General features: G+C 69.0%; 5 protein-coding genes across 10 annotated transcripts in view; 3 read left to right on the top strand and 2 right to left on the bottom strand.

The window, feature by feature from the left end:
* Positions 1-150: 150 nt before the first annotated feature.
* TAF10 (TATA-box binding protein associated factor 10) lies at positions 151-1,280 on the top strand. Its single transcript, XM_059725192.1, has 5 exons — positions 151-409; positions 542-684; positions 765-829; positions 907-1,021; positions 1,119-1,280. Exons 1-5 carry the CDS (start codon positions 151-153, stop codon positions 1,206-1,208), a joined length of 672 nt encoding a protein of 223 aa, XP_059581175.1. The 3' UTR covers positions 1,209-1,280.
* A 448-nt stretch (positions 1,281-1,728) lies between these two features.
* ILK (integrin linked kinase) lies at positions 1,729-5,495 on the bottom strand. Its single transcript, XM_006273435.4, has 12 exons — positions 5,407-5,495; positions 4,654-4,819; positions 4,339-4,434; positions 4,164-4,260; positions 3,945-4,028; positions 3,700-3,785; positions 3,357-3,466; positions 3,073-3,200; positions 2,852-2,973; positions 2,679-2,778; positions 2,458-2,588; positions 1,729-2,365 (listed from the first exon to the last, which is right to left on the bottom strand). Exons 1-12 carry the CDS (start codon positions 5,493-5,495, stop codon positions 2,216-2,218), a joined length of 1,359 nt encoding a protein of 452 aa, XP_006273497.2. The 3' UTR covers positions 1,729-2,215.
* Positions 5,496-5,915: 420 nt separating this feature from the next.
* On the top strand, positions 5,916-7,517 carry RRP8 (ribosomal RNA processing 8). Its single transcript, XM_059723716.1, has 5 exons — positions 5,916-6,604; positions 6,684-6,813; positions 6,887-6,993; positions 7,103-7,199; positions 7,291-7,517. The coding sequence occupies exons 1-5, from the start codon at positions 5,916-5,918 to the stop codon at positions 7,402-7,404; spliced, it is 1,137 nt and encodes a 378-aa protein (XP_059579699.1). The 3' UTR covers positions 7,405-7,517.
* A 129-nt stretch (positions 7,518-7,646) lies between these two features.
* Positions 7,647-15,236, top strand: LOC102569416 (F-box/WD repeat-containing protein 7). Its single transcript, XM_059723696.1, has 13 exons — positions 7,647-7,793; positions 8,125-8,259; positions 8,924-9,283; positions 9,663-9,745; positions 9,978-10,116; positions 10,599-10,733; positions 10,818-10,941; positions 12,129-12,265; positions 12,530-12,643; positions 13,768-13,949; positions 14,037-14,262; positions 14,455-14,665; positions 14,750-15,236. The coding sequence occupies exons 1-13, from the start codon at positions 7,662-7,664 to the stop codon at positions 15,016-15,018; spliced, it is 2,247 nt and encodes a 748-aa protein (XP_059579679.1). The 5' UTR covers positions 7,647-7,661; the 3' UTR covers positions 15,019-15,236.
* DNHD1 (dynein heavy chain domain 1) overlaps positions 15,207-17,226 on the bottom strand; it is a 35,158-nt gene continuing 33,138 nt past the window's right edge. For all 6 annotated transcript variants that reach the window (XM_059723613.1, XM_059723619.1, XM_059723630.1 and 3 more), the window contains 5 exons: positions 16,973-17,177; positions 16,797-16,888; positions 16,501-16,653; positions 15,697-16,400; positions 15,207-15,606 (listed from right to left, as the gene is read on the bottom strand). In XM_059723613.1, the coding sequence (XP_059579596.1) occupies positions 15,256-15,606; positions 15,697-16,400; positions 16,501-16,653; positions 16,797-16,888; positions 16,973-17,177 (1,505 nt within the window). In that variant the 3' untranslated portion in view covers positions 15,207-15,255. The remainder of the gene's footprint in view (positions 15,607-15,696; positions 16,401-16,500; positions 16,654-16,796; positions 16,889-16,972; positions 17,178-17,226) is intronic.

Genomic DNA, 17,226 nt, shown 5'->3' with positions numbered 1-17,226 from the left:
GCGCCGCTCTAGGCGCAGGCGTCTGTCTCGGTGGTGCGGCGCGCGCCGCTCTGCCCCAGCGCTCTATGGGCTGCGGGGCGGGGCCTGGGCCGGCCGCCCAATCAGCGCGCGGGGGGCGGGGCCCGGGCTGCGCGGCGGGCGGCCCGGCCAATGGGCGCGGCGGGCGCGCCCCGGAAGTACGCAGAGCCGGGCCGGCTCGGAGCGCGGCTGCGGGAGCGGGAGCGGGACCCGCCCGCCATGAGCGGCAGCGCCGAGCCCGACCCCGCGCCCGCGGCCCCCGCCGCCGACGGCAAGCCCAGCCCCGCCCCCGCGCCTGGCCCCGCCCCCGCGCCGGGCCTCGCCCCGCCCGCCGCCGCCGCCGGGGGGGCCGCCCCGGCCGGGGGGGGCGCGGGCGGCGCCAGGGGGCCCGGTGAGGGGCGGGGCGGGGCTCAGGGAGGGCAGGGGGCGTGGCGGGGCGCGAGGGGGCGGGGCTTGCAGGGGTTGTGGCGGGGCGGGGTGCGAGGTCCGCAGTGACTGACCCCCCCCCCGCCCCTCCCCGCAGTGCCCGGCCCCCCGGCGCCGGCGGAGGCGCTGCCCAACGGCGTGTACATGCCGCCCGGCGCGGCCAACGGCGACGTGAAGCCCGTGGTGTCGACCGCGCCCCTCGTGGACTTCCTCATGCAGCTGGAGGACTACACGCCCACCGTGAGCGCCGCGCCGCGCCGCGGCCGGGGGGCTCGCTCCGCGCCGCGCCGCGCCGCCTGACCCCCGCTCTCCCCTTGCAGATCCCGGACGCCGTCACGGGCTATTACCTCAACCGAGCCGGCTTCGAGGCGTCCGACCCGCGCATGTGAGTGCCCCCCCGTGGGCGCGGGGCCACGGCCCGGCACCGCGTCCCGACCTAACACCCCCTCCCCCGTGCCGCAGCATCCGCCTGATCTCGCTGGCCGCGCAGAAGTTCATCTCGGACATCGCCAACGACGCCCTGCAGCACTGCAAGATGAAGGGCACGGCCTCGGGCAGCTCCCGCAACAAGAGCAAGGTGAGGGGGGGCGCAGGCGCGGGCCCAGACCGCGCTGCTGCTGCTGCGAGGGGGGGGGCGCTGGGGCCGCGGGAGCATGACGCCGCCCGTCCCGCAGGACAAGAAGTACACGCTGACCATGGAGGACCTGACGCCGGCGCTCGCCGAGTACGGCATCAACGTGAAGAAGCCGCACTACTTCACCTAGCGCCTGCGCGCGCCGCGGGCCCGGGCAGAGGGGCGGGACCCCGTCTGTCATTAAACCGTGGACTTCGGGGTACTGGCTTCTCTGCGGTGCCGTCTGCCTCGCTCGCGCCTGACCCGGCGTCGGGCTTCGTCCGCGCCGCGGGGCACGGGAGCCGTGGGTGGGCGGAGCGGCCGCAGGATTTGGGGTCTGCATCTTTAGGGCCGGGCGGCCCTCGGCCCCTGCGCTGGGGGGGGCGCTCCCGACCCCAGCTGCTGCACCAGGACACCCATCCTCGTCCCAAGGGCCGGCGGCCACGGGGCGGACAGATCCTGCCGTTGCCGTGGTGGCTGAATGAGGAAGGGTGGAGAGACCGAGTATGGCTCAACACTTCCTGCAGGGCAGTCACGTGGCCCTGTGGCCCCGGGTCAGGCTGCTCCTCCTTGGGCAGGGCACCCCACCCACCCCCCGGCCCTGCATGGGCGCAGCGCCGCGCCCAGCCACGCGTGGCCCCTGGCACCCCACCACTCAGCCACTCGTGGTCTGCTTTTGTAACAAAGATTTATTCAGACGCTGGCAGTTTTCCCATGGAGCCTGGATGGAAACCATGACAAAGTGAAGCGCAAAGCCAGGGTGGTGCTGGCCGTGGGCAGGCCAGCCCCAAACCTCCCTCCCTGCCAGGGGGGAGAGGCTGGTGGGAGGGGTAGGTCCTGGGGAGCACAGGGCAAGGGCTGCGGAGAGTGGAGATCAGCCTGGGCCTGGGGCTCCACGTCCAGTGGCCGACAGAGCCCGGCCTCACCCTGTGTCCAGGGCTGCCCAGAGCCAGGCCCCTACCCAGCCTGCACCCATCACTGCTTGGGGCAGTGCCGGTTGCGGCAGGGGTGAGGGGGCATTGCGGTGCCTGGAGCAGAGGCGGCAGCGTCGTCTGTACCGTGTGTCCGTGGCCGGCTCGGGTGGGGGCCCTGGCGCCTCCCGAAGGCACTTGGGGGCGGTGGGGGAAGCTGGTGGCGGCAGCTGGGTGGGCGCGGGGGCTACTTGTCCTGCATCTTCTCCAGGATGGGCACAATCATGTCAAACTTGGGGCGCTTGGCCGGGTCCTCGTTCATGCAGATCCTCATCAGCTTGCAGACGTGCGGCGAGATGCCGGGAGGGATGGTCGGGCGCAACCCCTCCAGCGCCACCTGCCCGCAAGCAGCCCCCGGCCGGGTCAGGATCGGGGGCCCCAGGGCTACAGCCCAGCCCCCCAGGCCTGCCCCCCACCCCCAGCACTGACCTTCATGCCAATCTCCATGTTGGAGAGGTCAGCAAAGGGCACCTCGCGCGTCACCAGCTCCCAGAGGAGCACCGCGAAGCTCCACATGTCGGCCGAGCGCCGGTTGATCTCCTCGGGCTTCTTCTGCAGCGCTGTGGGAAAGCCGCAGGCAGACGTGAGCGGGGGGCAGGCAGGGGCTGCCGGCACCTGACCCCCTCCCACCAGGCCCTGCCTGCACTCACCCTCCGGCGCCACCCATGCTGGGGCGTACATCCTGCCGGGGCACTGGAAGGAGAACTTGGCGTCGGCCATGCTGATCCGCGCCGTCATGTCCTCGTCGATCTGCGGGGAGAGGGCGTCAGCGGGGCGAGACACAGCTGCAGATGGGGGCCGGGTGGGCCTGCAGTGCACTCACCATGACGCTGCGGCTGTTGAGGTGGTGCCGGGGGATGAGGGGCTCCAGCGTGTGCAGGAAGGCCATGCCCCGCGCAATGTCCAGCGCAAACTTCACAGCCTGCATCTGGTCCACCACGAAGTCTGCGGGGGGAGACGGGCGGTGTCGGTGCTGGGGGGAGGACCGGGGATGGGACCGCCTCCCACCCACCGCTGCGAGCCCCTCCCCATGCCCACACTCACTCGTGCCCTCGTGCAGCACGTTGTAGAGGGATCCGTAGGGCATCCAGTGTGTGATGATGATGGGGTGGGGCGCGGGTGGCGCCTGGCAGGCACCCAGCACGGGCAGCACGTTGGGGTGTGAGAAGATCCTGCAAGAGGCTGGGCCTGAGCACCACAGACTCCCCCCGGTCCATCCCCACCACCCCGCCCCTCACACTCCAGCCTTGGCCCAGCACCGCCGCCTGCACCCCTGCCCAGAGATGTCCCCCCACCCCTCCATCCCGCGGCCAGGCCCTCGGCCCCACCGGAGCTTGGGGTACTCCTCGTTGAAGTCGCGGCTCTTCCGAGTCGTCCAGTCCCGAATCTTCAGCACCTTGATGACGATGTCATTGCCCTGCCAGCGCCCCCTCCACAGCTGCTGAGACACAGACAGGGTCAGCGGGGGCGGATCACGGGGTCCGGGGACCCTCTGCTCTCCCCACCCTGCCCCCAGGGCTGTGACCCCCTGTGCAGGCGGGAGGAGGGCACGCACGGACTAGGGGATGAGCCCCAGACTGCAGGAGTGATGGTAGCAGAGTTGAGGCCTGTGCCCCAGCCAGGGGCTGGGCAGCCCCCAGGGCTTGATGCCCTGGCCCCTGCCATGCACACCTCTCCAGAGTGGTTCTCGTTGAGTTTGTGGCCCAGGTTCAGCTGCTTGAAGTCGATGCCGGCCAGTTTGTTCAGGGTCCCATTTCCTGCAAGCACAGAGGGGGAGTCTGGGAAGAGCTGCCCAACTCCCCCCCCAAACTTCCCCACCTCTGCAGCTGTGGGGGGCTGCCAGTGGGCGACCCCAAGAAGCCCCCTGCAAACAGAGAAGTGCCCCCAACCCACCCCTGTGGTGGCAGCAAGCTTACGTGGCCGGGTGCGGGTTGTGCCCTTCCAGAAGGTGTCCTTGTAGGGGATCTTGGTCAGGCTCTGGCCCAGCTTCTCAGCCCGCTCTGCGGAGAGATGTGCGCTGGGTGCCGGGGTCTGCGGGAGAGACCGGGCACGGCCAGGGCAGAGGGTGTGTGCCTGGGGCAGGACACGAGGGGGTGGCGGGCTGCGGCCCAGGACAGGGCGGGGGCAACATTTACCTTTGAGAGCCTCTCGGAGCGGGACCTTGGCCTTGTCCAGGGGCATCTCGCCGTACTTGTTGGAGATGCTGACCAGGGCCCCGCTGCTCACCAGGTCCTGTGGGTAGGGGGAGGGTGAGACCCCGGCCCTGCAGCTTAGTGCCCCCAGCCCCCCCGCCGGGCCGGCAGGGCTCACCTCGGCCACCTGCTCGTGGCCCCAGAAGCAGGCGTAGTGCAGCGGCGTGTTCCCGTGCTCGTTCACCGCGTTGATGTCGGCCTTGAACTGGATCAGCTGCGGGAGAAGCCGGGGACCTCAGTGTGGGGGGCGCTGGGTCCCAGTTCCCTGCTCCCAGTGACGGGGCACATGGGGTCCTGGGAGCAAAGGGGGAGGGGCAGGGCGCTGACAGGTCCTGGGGCATTGTGGGGGCCCCAGCGTGGGCACTGGGGGGATTGTGGGGTGCTGAGGAGTGCTCTGTGGGGCGAGGGGTGCTGCGGGGGTGCCGGTCGGTACCTTCTGCACGATGTCGCGGTGGCCGTGGCTGGCCGCCAGGTGCAGGGGGGTGTCGTCGCCCCGGTTCATGACGTTGATGCGCGCCCCCCGCATGATCAGCATGTCGACCACGTTGGAGCGGCCCTCGCGGCAGGCCCAGTGCAGCGGGCTGAAGCCGTGGTCATCCCTGGGGGAGCGCGCAGGGGGGTGAGTCCTGCACCCTGCGCGGAGGCTGGTGGCGGCTGGAGCCGGACCCCAGGCACAACGGGGGCATCCCGGGCAGGGGCAGGCCGACGGGACAGCGCCAGGGGCACCGCGGCCTCAGCCTGGGGCACACGGGGCAGGGGGGACTGGGGCAGAGGTGTGCGCCTGCAGCCCCCGGCCCCGTCGCAGGCGCTGGGGCTGCTCCGGAGGGCGCGGACAGGACCCCCCCTCCACGCTCCCTGTGCCGCCCGTGCGGGAGGAGGCGACGCCGGGCCTTAAAAGGAGACTGTGGCCGCGGCGAGGGGCTGCCCCTCCCCTCCTTCCGCCCAGCCCCAGCCCACCGCACCCTGTGCCCGGTCCCGCGCACGGCTCGGCCCGGCTCCGGCTCCGGCGCACCGACCGGACACGGGGTGCCGGCCGCAGCCCCCGGCCCGGGGGGCGCAGGGCAGAGCGGGGGGCTCGCGTCCCCTCCCCGCTCGCAGGAGCCTCGCGCCTCGGCGATGCGGTCACTTCCTGCTGCGGCCGGAGCGGCCCCGGCCCCGGGCTGCGGGCGGCCCCGCGCTCACCCACCCCTGGTTGAGGTCGTTCTCCGTGTTGTCCAGCCACAGGCGCACGGCCACGGCGTTGCCCTCGCGGCACTGCGTGAAGATGTCGTCCATCGCGGCTCCTGCGGGGGGGGGGGGGGTGTTTTAGGGCGGGCATCCCCGCGACCTCTGACCCCGCTGCCCCTGCTCCCATATGACCCCGGCCCCGGCCTCTCCCCGCACCCCTTGCTGGGCAGCGCGGGGGGGTCACGAGTGTCCGGTCTCGGTGTCGGTGTCGGTCTCAGCCGCCCCCGCCCCGGGTGATCCCGCTCCGGCCCCCGCGCCGCGCACCGGTCCCGCACCCGCCCCGCGCACCCCACCCCACCCCACCCCGTACCCCGCACGGGTCCCGCGGCGGCTCCGTCGCGTCGGGCTCGGGCTCGGGCGGCGGCTCCGGCTCCGGCTCCTGCTCCGCTCCGGCTCCGCCCCCGCAGCGGCCCCTGGCGGCGGCCCCGGGACCCGCGTCGCGCCCGCCCCGCCCGCCCGCCCGGGGCCATGTTCGCCGAGCCCGCCTGGGACCGCGATGCGGGGGGCGCCCCCGACCCCGCTCCCCGTCCCGCTCCCCGTCCCCGCCCCGCGCCCGCGCCCGCGCCCGCGCCCGGGCCCCGCCGCCTCCGCGCGCTGCTGCGGCGCCTGGAGGCCTCGGGCCGCTGCGACCGGGACGGGGACGGGGACGGGGACCGGGACGGGGGCAGCAGCTCCGGCTCCGAGCACGAGGCCGCCACGCGCCCCCGGCCCCGGCCCCGCGCTCGTGCTCCAAGCTGCCGGGAGCAGCAGCCGGAGCCGAAGCCCGAGCAGGAGCAGGAACAGGAGCCGGAGCCGGAGCCGCGGCTGAGCCGGCAGCAGTGGAGGAACCGGCAGAAGAACAAGCGGCGGCAGAAGAACAAGTTCAAGGCCCCGGGGGAAGCACAGCCAGACCCTGATCCGGAGTCACACCCGGAGCAGGAGCAGGAGCGGGTCTCGGGGCGCGCGGCGGCGCTGCGGGCCCGCATGGAGGCGCGGCTGGAGGCCGCCCGGTTCCGCTACCTGAACCAGCAGTTGCAGGCGGGCAGCAGCCGCCAGGCCGCCCGCCTGCTGCAGCGCGACCCCGAGGCCTTCGCCCTCTACCACCGCGGCTTCGCGCGGCAGGCGGCGCGCTGGCCCGAGCAGCCCGCGCAGCGCGTCGTGCGCTACCTGCGCCGCCGGTGAGCACGGCGCCCGCCGGGGTGGGAGCGGGGACAGGGCCGCGGGCGGCACGCGGCGGCGCTGACTCTGTCCTCGCAGGCCGGCTTCGCTGGTGGTGGCCGACCTCGGCTGCGGCGACTGCCAGGTGGCGCGTGGCGTGCGCAACACGGTGCACTCCTTCGACCTCGTGGCCCTGCAGCCCGGCGTCACCGTCTGCGACATGGCCGAGGTGCGTGGGGTCGGGGATGGGGACGGGAGGAGCCCGCGAGCTGGGGCTGACATGGGCCCTGTCGTGGCTGCAGGTGCCACTGGGCGACGCTTCCGTGGACGTGGCCGTGTTCTGCCTGTCGCTGATGGGCACCAACCTACAGGAGATCCTGGAGGAGGCCAACCGCCTGCTGCGGCCAGGGTGAGTCTGGCGGGCCACAGGAGGTGGCGAGGAGGAGGGGTGAGCCGGGGACGGGGTGCAGGGTAGCGTGAGCACCACCGCACTCAGTCACCGTCCAGCCTCTCCGCAGCGGCACCCTGCTGGTGGCAGAGGTCGCCAGCCGCTTCCTGGACGTCCGCACCTTCGTCAGTGCCGTGACCCAGCTGGGCTTCAAGATCGTCTCGAAGGTGCATCCAGGGCTCCCCACCCGCCTCGGGCACTGGGGCGTGGGGCAGGGGAGGGCTCGGGGCCAGCACTGACGCCCGTGTCTCCCGGCAGGACCTGGCCAACAACTTCTTCTACTTTTTCGAGTTCAGCAAGACGGGGCGGCCCCATGCGGGGGCCACGCTGCCCGGCCTGCGGCTCCGGCCCTGCCTCTACAAGAAGCGCTGAGCTACAGGGGACATCCTGCCCCCCTGCGCTGCCGGGGGCCCCTGCGGCCTGCGGGCCGGGCCGGGAACCCCTTTTCCCTGTGGTCAATAAAGTTGTTGTTGTTGATGATGAAACAGCCCGCGGTGCTTTTTGGGAAGTGTAGTCCCCGCAAGGGGGGCGCATGCGCGGTGGGGAACCGGGAAGTGGCGGCGCATGCGCGCTGGGGCCGGGGTGCCGGACCGCGCATGCGCGGCGGCCGGGCGGCGGCGGCGGCGGCGATGGCGGCTCCGGGCGGGCCGGGCCGCGGCGGGGCCAAGCTCGACATCAACCGCGCGGGCGCGGCCGAGCTCGAGGGGGCCCTGCGCGGCATCGGCCGGCGCCGCGCCCGCGGCATCGTGCGCAAGCGGGAGGTGCGGGGTCGGCGGGGTTGTGGGCCCGGTGGGGGAGGGGGGTGTGGGCCCGTAGTGGGGGTGTGGGCCCGTGGGGAGGGGAGTGGGGGGGTTGTGGGCCCGTGGGGAGGGAGTGGGGGGGTTGTGGGCCCGTGGGGGGGAGTGGGGGGGTTGTGGGCCCGTGGGGGGGAGGGGGGGGTTGTGGGTGGGGCTGTGAGCCCGTGGGGAAGGGGGGGGGGGGTTGTGAGGGGCCCCATGGGGAGGGGAGTGGGGGGGGTTGTGGGCCCAAGGTCCATGGGGTTGTGGGTCCGTGCGGGCCCCCACCCACGCCCCTCCCCCCCGCGCCCCCCAGGAGCTGCAGGGCTTCCGGTCGCTGGACGAGCTGCTGCACGTGAAGGGCGTCACAGCGCGGATCCTGGAGCTGAACAGCCACCGCCTGGTCTGCACCTGCCGCCCGCCCCGCGCCCCCGCCCGCCCCGCGCCCCAGGTGGGTCCCGCCCAGCCCCGGCGTCGGCTGCTCTTGTGTCAGCCTTCCTGTAGCCTGGGGGAGCGCGGGCCCCCTCTGACGGCGGGCGCTGCGCGGGCCTGTCTCTGTCTGCCTTCGCTAGGTCCGGGTGTGTTAAATATGGGTATCAACAGGGCTCCTCGGCCGGCTCTTCGCGGACTCCTGAGAGTCCCAGGCCTGCCGGCATTTGGTGTCTGTCTGCTGACTGTTGCCCAGCGTCCCCCGTCCGCTGCTGCGCGGCATCCCCGTCCCCCTGTGACACTGCCACTGCCCTCCCAGGTGGCTCCGGGACTCGCCACGTGGCCCTCTCCAGGCAGCGACGAGCCTGCGCTGCCCAGCTCTGCTTGCCGCTCCCCTCCCGCGTCACCCCTGCCCTCCCCTCCCCGCAGCCCTTGAGGAGGCTCTGGCCAAGGGTGGAGGCGCTGCGTCCTGCGAGCTGGCTGCTTGGCGGAGGCGTGCCAGCTGGGCCTGCAGCCATCTGCCCTCGCCCGATCCCCGAGGGCTGGTTCTGCCCGTGTCGCAGGCTGGGCCTGGCGCTTCCTGAGCACCTGCAGCGGTGCCGGGACTGCGGAGCTCCTTTCGTGGTGCTGGGAGCGCAGCCCCAGAGCCCGCCCCGTCGCTGCCTGACCTGCTGTCCCCGTTGCAGGTGCCGGCCGCAGAAGACGGGGACGAGGAGGAGGATGCCCAGGTGCCCTGGGACTCGGAGGAGTCGGACCGCTCCAGCGGGGAAGGGGGCCCCGTGCCGGGCCCTGACCCCGACGGCTCCCGAGCACGGGGGGTGCCTGAGCCAGAGGCCGTGAGGGACCATGGGGAGCCGGAGCCTGCCAGCCCCCGGAGCCGCGGGGTCCAGGAGGAGGAAGAGGAGGAGGAGGAAGAAGGCAGCTGCTGCAGCGACGAAGGGGAGGACAGCGGCGACGTCTACTTCTACTACACGGTGGGCGAGCGCTGGATTGACTACCTGGAGCGCACCGAGGAGGGCGGCCTCATCCGGCACGTGCGGCCCAAGGTAGGAGGGTGCGAGCCGCCCTGGAGCCCAGCCCCGGAGAGAGGGACCTGCTAGGACTCCCTGAGCTGAGCACTAGCACCGCGGTGGCAGGAGGCAGCGTGGCCCCCTGGGGCAGGGGCCTGGGCAAGAATGGGGGGTGACCATGCTCAGTGGGGCATGTGGGGGGGGACCCTGGAGGTGTTGCTGTGCTTGGGGGCCATAGCCCTCCCTGCTTGGCCGTTGGGCCCTGGGGTGTTCCAGGCTGCAGCGGTGCTGCGCACGGGCTGCCTTCCACCTTCCTACAGGCTGGGCCACAACCCCCTCCCCTGCTTGTGGCCCAGGGGGTGAGCTCTGCCCAGCCGTGTTACGCGGCATCCTGCTTACTCCCCTCTCCTGGCAGATGAAGCGCAAGTCAGAGAACGGCCTGGACGGCCGGGCCCTGTCCCCTGGCAAGAAGCTGTGCAAGGGCTCGGAGCTCAGCCGGTGAGAGCAGGCCTGGGGCTGCCGGGGGGGAGGCTGGGCTGGCTTTACTAGGGGAGGGAGCCTGCAGGGAGCAGGGCTGAGTGGGGGCTTTCTCTTGAGGAGACGGAGTTGGTGGGGCCTGGAAGATGCGGCGGGGAGTCTGGGGCAGAGGTGTGTGTCTGTCTGGCTTTTGGGAACTGCCCAGTGATGTGCATTCAGTGTCTCCCCTGTGCGTCTCTCCACTGGGCTCCAGGACACTGGGTCCCTGCACCCCCAGCCCCACCACCACCTTTGGGGACCTGCGCAATGGCCGGCCGGGCCAGGCACGCCGGCGCCGCATGCCCTCGGTCGCTCCGCCCCCAGGGCTGCAGGACTGGCTCCGCACCTTCCAGGTAGGCGTGCGTGGCCCCAGGGCCCCGCGGGGAGCAGCCAGGGCGAGGAGGGACCAGGAGTGGGGTATGGGCTGCGCAGGGGTTGCCCTGGGAGGGGTCACGGACAGGCCAGGGTCCAGTTTGGAGAAGCAGAGGTTCCTGCTCAGCTGTATCAAGCTCTGGTCACATTCCCCCTACCTTGCAGCTGGCAGAGCTCCCCCATCGCATTCTCAGTGCCCTGCTCCCCTCCCCTCCCCTCCCCTCCACGTCTGCCCAGCAGGTCCTTGCGTGGCAGCCCCAGAGCCCCGGCACCCGGCCAGCTGTTTGCTGGGGCTCTGTGCAGCCTGTTGTGCCCGGGGCCCCTGCACTGCCATCCCAGGCAGCTCCATCACCTTGCCCTGCCAGGCTCTGCAGCTCAGGGGCTCTCAGGGAAGTTTGTTGCCTCCCCGTGGGGGTAGCCAGGTGTTGTCTCATGTCTCACGTCCCGGTCGCATCCCCCGCAGCGCTGGAGCGGCCCTGAGAAGCTGCTGGCACTGGACGAGCTCATTGACCGTTGCGAGCCCTCCCAGATCAAGTACATGATGCAGGTCATCGAGCCCCAGTTCCAGAGGGACTTCATCTCTCTGCTGCCCAAGGAGGTGAGCAACACTGTGTGGGGATGGGGTAGCCCTCAGCCGGAGGTCCTAGGGTCGTTGCAGCCCCCTGACTCCCCTCTCCTGCAGCTGGCACTCTACGTCCTGTCCTTTCTGGAGCCCCGGGACCTGCTCCGTGCCGCCCAGACCTGTCGCTACTGGCGTGTCCTGGCTGAGGACAACCTGCTGTGGAGGGAGAAGTGCCGTGAGGAAGGTAAGGCACTGTCTCGTGATCACAGAGAAGTGGGGGACAGCCCCAGGCATTGCCCCTGCCTCAGGGAAAGCAGGGAGGGCTACACCCCAGGCAGAGATTGTGCCCCTGCTGCAGAGGAAGGCAAACTCACCCAGTCCATACCACTCTGATCAAGTGGGAAGTCCCTTCCTGCCCCAGTGAAGCACTGGTCTGAGCTTGAGCAGGGGGGCGAGACCCTTTACCCAGGACCCTGTGGGGTTGGTCCCAGCAGGAGCATTTGCATACCCCAGGCCCCATCTGCAGCCTGGGCTGTACCCCACATCCAAGTCCTCACTGAGGAAGACGTAAAACTCTCCACCTGCATAGAAGCCTCTCATTCTTACATTTCCACATAAGGAAGTCACGTTAAACACGTTGCTTATAATTAGCATGTTCAATAAAGGAAATTAGCTACGACAGTGATGAAATGCATGTGCAGTGCTGAACTTTGGGGTCACCATGGCTCAAGACTCTTTTGTCTCTGGTAGGGTTCAGGTCATGTAATAAATCACGAGCCTTTGGGTCTCACTCTAATATCAAGCATCAAGTCAATATAAAGCGTAGCCAGGGGCATGGGCCAGGCCCCATGGAAATCCCTTACCCAGCAGGGAGACCCCACGGGGATGGGCTTAATGGTTTAACATATCTGGAAGGGGAAATCCTCTTCCCAGCCTGGAATGACTCTGTGTAGCTGAGGCCGGAGGCCTGCCCTTTGCCACAGGCTAACCCCTGCCAGAGTCTGCTAAAGCCTTCTGACGCGGGGATCTGGGCTGCACAATTGATGGCAAAGGGGGATTGCTCTCGGGCTCTCCCTCTTGTTGGTTCCTTTGGCCTTTTGGCTGAAGGCAAGGGAGACTGGGGGCATCTGAACTCCAAGGCCTCTGGACCTGGGGCTTGTACACAGGTCACCTGTCCAGATTTGGAGAATATCCAGAGCCCCAAGCCAATGGTCTGGGAGGGAGGAGACTTGCCCTGTAGTAGTTCCATGTAGACTGCAGTGACTGAGCTCAGCTCAGTCGGATTTTGGAACATGAGCATTGGACTTTACCCAGTTGGACCAGGAGCAGATCTAGCTTTGAAATGAAATAGATCTATAAAGAGCTAGTCTGTGCTGCATGCAACTTGGTTCCAGCCCGTCTCAACTGGCCTCGCGCCTCTCCCTCCCACAGGCATCGAGGAGCCCCTGAACTTGCGCAAGCGGCGTCTGCTGAGCCCCGGCTTCATGTACAGCCCCTGGAAGTTTGCTTTCATGCGGCAGCACCGCATCGACATGAATTGGCGCAGCGGGGAGCTCAAGGCCCCCAAGGTGGGTTGGTGAGTGGCCCCGGCCCCTGCCCCGCCGTATCCTATGCCTGGGCTCTGTGCCCGTCTGTTGCAGGCCTGGATCTGCCCCTCCCCCGTAGCATCTCAGGGGCTGCATGAGATCCAGCCTGTCGGCTGTCTGCCTCAGCCTCCCTGCTCCCCCATGCTCCCAGTGGTGGCTGGAGCAAAGCCCCCAGCTCCAGGGCTCTCCTGGGCTGCCCCCCTGGATTCCTGGCCCCGTGTGATGCATCTGCGCCCCAACTTGCAGGTCCTGAAGGGCCATGATGACCACGTCATTACCTGCCTGCAGTTCTGTGGCAACCGCATTGTCAGCGGTTCTGACGACAACACACTCAAAGTCTGGTCGGCCGTCACAGGGGAGGTGAGCTTGCCGTGCCAGGGGGCTACAGAGACCTGCTCCCGCAGGTGCTGAGCACCAAACTTGGCTACCTGCAGGACATGGCATGGGACGTGTTGCTGAATGTAACATGTCCGTGTGAACCCAGGGGGCTAGGGGCTGTTGGACCTGAGATCAAATGGGGCTGTGTGGGGCACAATGACCCCAGTGGACAAGTGCAAGGTGTTGCACCTGGGGAGAGAGAACCAGCAGCAGACCTACAGGCTGGGGAACTCCCTTCTCATCAGCACAGAGGCAGAAAAGGATCTTGGAGTCACTATTGATGCCAAAATGAACATGGGCCAACAGTGTGGGGACGCGGTCAGGAAGGCTAACTGCACCTTGTCATACATCCACAGATGCATCTCGAGCAGGTCCAAGGAGGTGATCCTCCCCTCTATGCGACACTGGTTAGGCCACAGCTGGAGTACTGCGTACAGTTCTGGGCGCTGCACTTTAGAAGGGATGTGGACAACATGGAGAGGGTCCAGAGGAGGCCACCCGCATGATCCGGGGGCAGCAGGGCAGGCCCTGCGAGGAGAGGCTACGGGACCTGAACCTGTTGAGCCTCCACAAGAGAAAGCTGAGGGGGGATCTAGTGGCCGTTTACAAACTAGTTGGAGGGGACCAGCAGGCACTGGGGGAGTCCCTGTTCCCCCGAGCACTCCCAGGAGTGACAAGGAATAACGGTCACAAGCTGGCAGAGGGTAGATTCAGGCTAGACATCAGGAGGCGCTACTTCACTGTCAGGGCGGCTAGGACCTGGAACCAACTTCCAAGGGAAGTGGTGCTTGCTCCTACCCTGGGGGGTCTTCAAAAGGAGGCTAGACAGCCACCTAGCCGGGGTCGTGTGGCCCCAGCATCCTTTCCTGCCCATGGCAGGGGGTCGGACTTGATCTGCTTAGGTCCCCTTCAGCCCTACCTACTATGGGATTAGGGTTAGGATCAGTGTGGGGGGAGAGCTGGGTCGTTCCCAGCTACCTGCAATGGGGCAGGGGTGCGGGAGCTCCGGGCAGTGGTGCTGGGGCACCTGGACCCATCGCCTGGCTGGTGCTAGGGGTCTTGACTTCGCCCTGCTTTGCACCTGCTGATGGCTGGCTGTCCCACAGTGTGTGCAGACGCTGGTGGGCCACACCGGGGGCGTCTGGTCATCCCAGATGAGAGACAACATCGTCATCAGTGGCTCCACAGACCGGACGCTGAAGGTGTGGAATGCGGACACGGGCGAGTGCGTGCACACTCTCTATGGGCACACGTCCACTGTGCGTTGTATGCACCTGCACGGCAACAGGTACTGGGGAGGACATTAGGGGGACCCAGGTGGGGCAGGAAGAGGGCACGGGGTGCTGAGCCCTGGTGGCACGTGTATCCTGTGCAGGGTGGTGAGCGGGTCGCGGGATGCCACGCTGCGCCTGTGGGACATCGAGACAGGCCAGTGCCTGCATGTGCTGATGGGCCACGTGGCGGCTGTGCGCTGCGTGCAGTACGATGGGCACAAGGTGGTCAGCGGCGCCTACGACTACACTGTCAAGGTCTGGGATCCCGAGAGCGAGAGCTGCACTCACACACTGCAGGGACACACCAACCGCGTCTACTCCCTCCAGGTGAGATGCCCCCGCACTCACCGTGCCTGCTTCCCAGACCCTTCCCCTCGATGCTCGCTCTGGCAGAGCTGCAAGGGCATGAGCCCTGTTTGCACCCTGCGGGCGGTTCTCTGGCTCTGGCAAGGCACCCCACCCCTGGGCAGCACCCATCCAGCTGAGCATAGCTGACCACGCTTCCCCCTGCACTGGCAGTTCGACGGGACACACATCGTGAGCGGTTCACTGGACACGTCGATCCGGGTGTGGGACGTGGAGAGTGGGAACTGCCTGCACACGCTGATGGGACACCAGTCGCTCACCAGCGGCATGGAGCTGCGTGACAACATCCTGGTGTCCGGCAATGCTGACTCCACCGTCAAGATCTGGGACATCAAGACAGGGCAGTGCCTGCAGACGCTGCAGGGTGAGTACAGGGGTGGGGGTGGCAGGGACGGGGCCTGGCCGGGAGAAGGGGTGGGCCGGGGCTTGACACCACCTCTTCTTCCAGGGCCCAGCAAGCACCAGAGCGCAGTGACCTGCCTGCAGTTCAGCTCCAAGTTCGTTGTGACCAGCTCTGACGACGGCACCGTCAAGCTGTGGGACCTTAAGACGGGCGAGTTTGTGCGCAACCTGGTGGCACTGGAGAGTGGGGGCAGCGGGGGTGTGGTATGGCGCATCCGTGCCTCCAGCACCAAGCTGGTGTGCGCCGTGGGCAGCCGCAACGGCACGGAGGAGACCAAGTTGCTGGTGCTGGACTTCGATGTGGACCTCAAGTGACCCACGCTGGTGGGGAGGTGCCTGCGGGACGGGTGGACGCTGGTCTCTGCTGGGCAGGCCCTGGCGCCGGCGCCACCCCTGCACCTACCCTGGCAGACTGTACAGACAGCGCAGCGCCTGCCTGGGCCTTATTTATATGTGTGGGCGCCTGGCGCCAGGTGGAGACTTTGAGCACAGGAGGCAGCATGTTTTGTACACAAATATATTCTATTTCTGTAGCGGCCTGCGCAGGGCGTCTCAGGGCAGCACGCTGACGATATGCAGGCGGTGCTGCATGCACAGAGCGGGTGGCATGGCGCAGGGCAGTGCCAGGTGCAGCACAGCCCGGTGGCTCTTCAGACATGTGGGCTGCTGGGCCAGCCCCACGTAGATGGGGCAGTGGTACTGGGGCAGGAGGGTGCCGGCCCCTGGCAGCTGGCTCGCCTTGCGCAAGGCTTGCACCCAGACGAGGGGCAGCGGGCAGGGCTGGGTGCTGTGCGTGGCCTGAAGCCGGGCCATGTCCTCATCCCACCACGCATTGCGCAGCTCCAGACCACCCAGCAGGAGCCCGGACCTGTGGCTGTGGCGTGAAACGCAGGATGGTAGCACCTGCAAGAGGGGTGCCGGAGGTCAAGCAGGGTGGGTGCAGGGCCCAGCTGTCCTGCCACTTTCTCCATCAAGGAGGGGCCGGGCTCTGACCTGGGGGCTGAGATGGAGCTGCTCCAGGCTCTGGTTCTCGGCCCGTGCGGTGTCCTGGAGCAGGGCCAGCAGCAGGCGCCGGGGGTGCTGGAAGGCGGCCAGGTGGTAGAGTGGGGCTGGTGGCCCTGTGCCTGCCCCCAGGTAGCTGCACAGCAACTGCCCGCGGCTTCGCAGTGTCTCTAGCCAGGCGCCAGGGTGCTGGGGCCCGGTGGGCGTGTGGCGCAGCCAGACGCGGGGCAGGCGGTCGCGGCCCAGGGCCCGCAGCACTGCGGTGCAGCGGGGGGCTGCGCAGGGCATCCCTTGCAGCTGCTGCTGGGTGCAGCGCAGGTCCATGCCCACCTGGCGCAGCAGGGCCGCCAGGTTCCCAGCCTCATCCAGCAGGAACCGCAACAGGGGCCGAGGGGGTGGGCACTGGAGGCCACAGGGCAGGCACTGCTGCAACGCCGCCTCCAGCTCCCGCACCATCTCCAGGCCCTGCTGCACCAGCGGCCCCAGTGACTCGTGCTGCCCGGAGTGGGGCAGGCGTGGGTGCGGCAGCCACAGGGCCTGTGACCGCAGCAGGTCAGCGAGCAGGGCCTGGCTGCGGCGCTCCAGCTCCTGCTCCTGCAGCCCGTCTGGCAGCCCGCACAGTGCCGGGGCAGCCGCACCCACCAGCTGCTGCATCTGTGCCTGGGGATCTGCCAGCTGCTCCTCCGAGGAGCCGCCTGGGGCACAGGAAGCGTTAGCTCGGGCCCCCTCCTGCCGCAGGACAGGACAGGACAGTAGGGAGCCCCTAGCCTAGTGGGTGCAAGGGCTCAGCCTTACCCAGAGCTGTTGTGCCGGCAACGGCAGCGCAGAGCGTCTGGACCCCACGGGCGGGTGGCAAGTGGGGGTCCTGGCTTAGGCACTGCTGGCTCAGGGTCTGCACGACAGCCGCATCCCCCACATCCAGGATGTGGCCCCCATAGAAAATGGAGCCTGCAGGGAGGAGAGAAAAGGACCCAGCACCTCAGCCTGGCTTGGATCAGCCGGCCTGGGACTCAGCACCCCACCTGCCTAGGCAGGCAGCCCAGGCACCTGTGCAGACCCCTGGTCCCCAGGGTGGTGTGACCCTCACCCACCTGCCAGCTCTTGCAGGGCCTCCTCTGGGTTGGACACGACCTGTGAAAGCCGCTCCTGTGCCCGCAGCCCGGCAAAGAGCTCAGCCTCAGTCCTGGGGAGACGGTAGTGCTGAGATGCGCCCATGGGCATGAGGGCAGTGGGGATGCAGGGACCAAGCCAGGCTGTGGGAACTCACCAGAAGTAGTGGGCAGCCTGGGCCCTGCGCCCATAGTGCTGGCGGTGCAGGAGGGCGGCATGCAGGGCTAGCAGTGGCAGCCCCCGCTCGGGCTGCACCCGCCAGGCCTGCTGGTCCTGGGCCAGGCTGTGGACGCGCAGCAGGGCACCCTGTAGGTCGATCGGTGTCTCGCAGCACACGGTCACCACACTCTGGCGCAGGGCCCCTGGGGGGCCGGGAAGCGCTCAGCCCTGCCTCGGGGTGCCCAGGGTGCA

Source organism: Alligator mississippiensis, chromosome 1, assembly GCF_030867095.1.
Source record: "Alligator mississippiensis isolate rAllMis1 chromosome 1, rAllMis1, whole genome shotgun sequence".
NCBI lineage: Eukaryota > Metazoa > Chordata > Crocodylia > Alligatoridae > Alligator > Alligator mississippiensis.
Note: the sequence above shows the minus strand (reverse complement) of the source record. Positions and strands in the feature narration are given on the sequence as shown.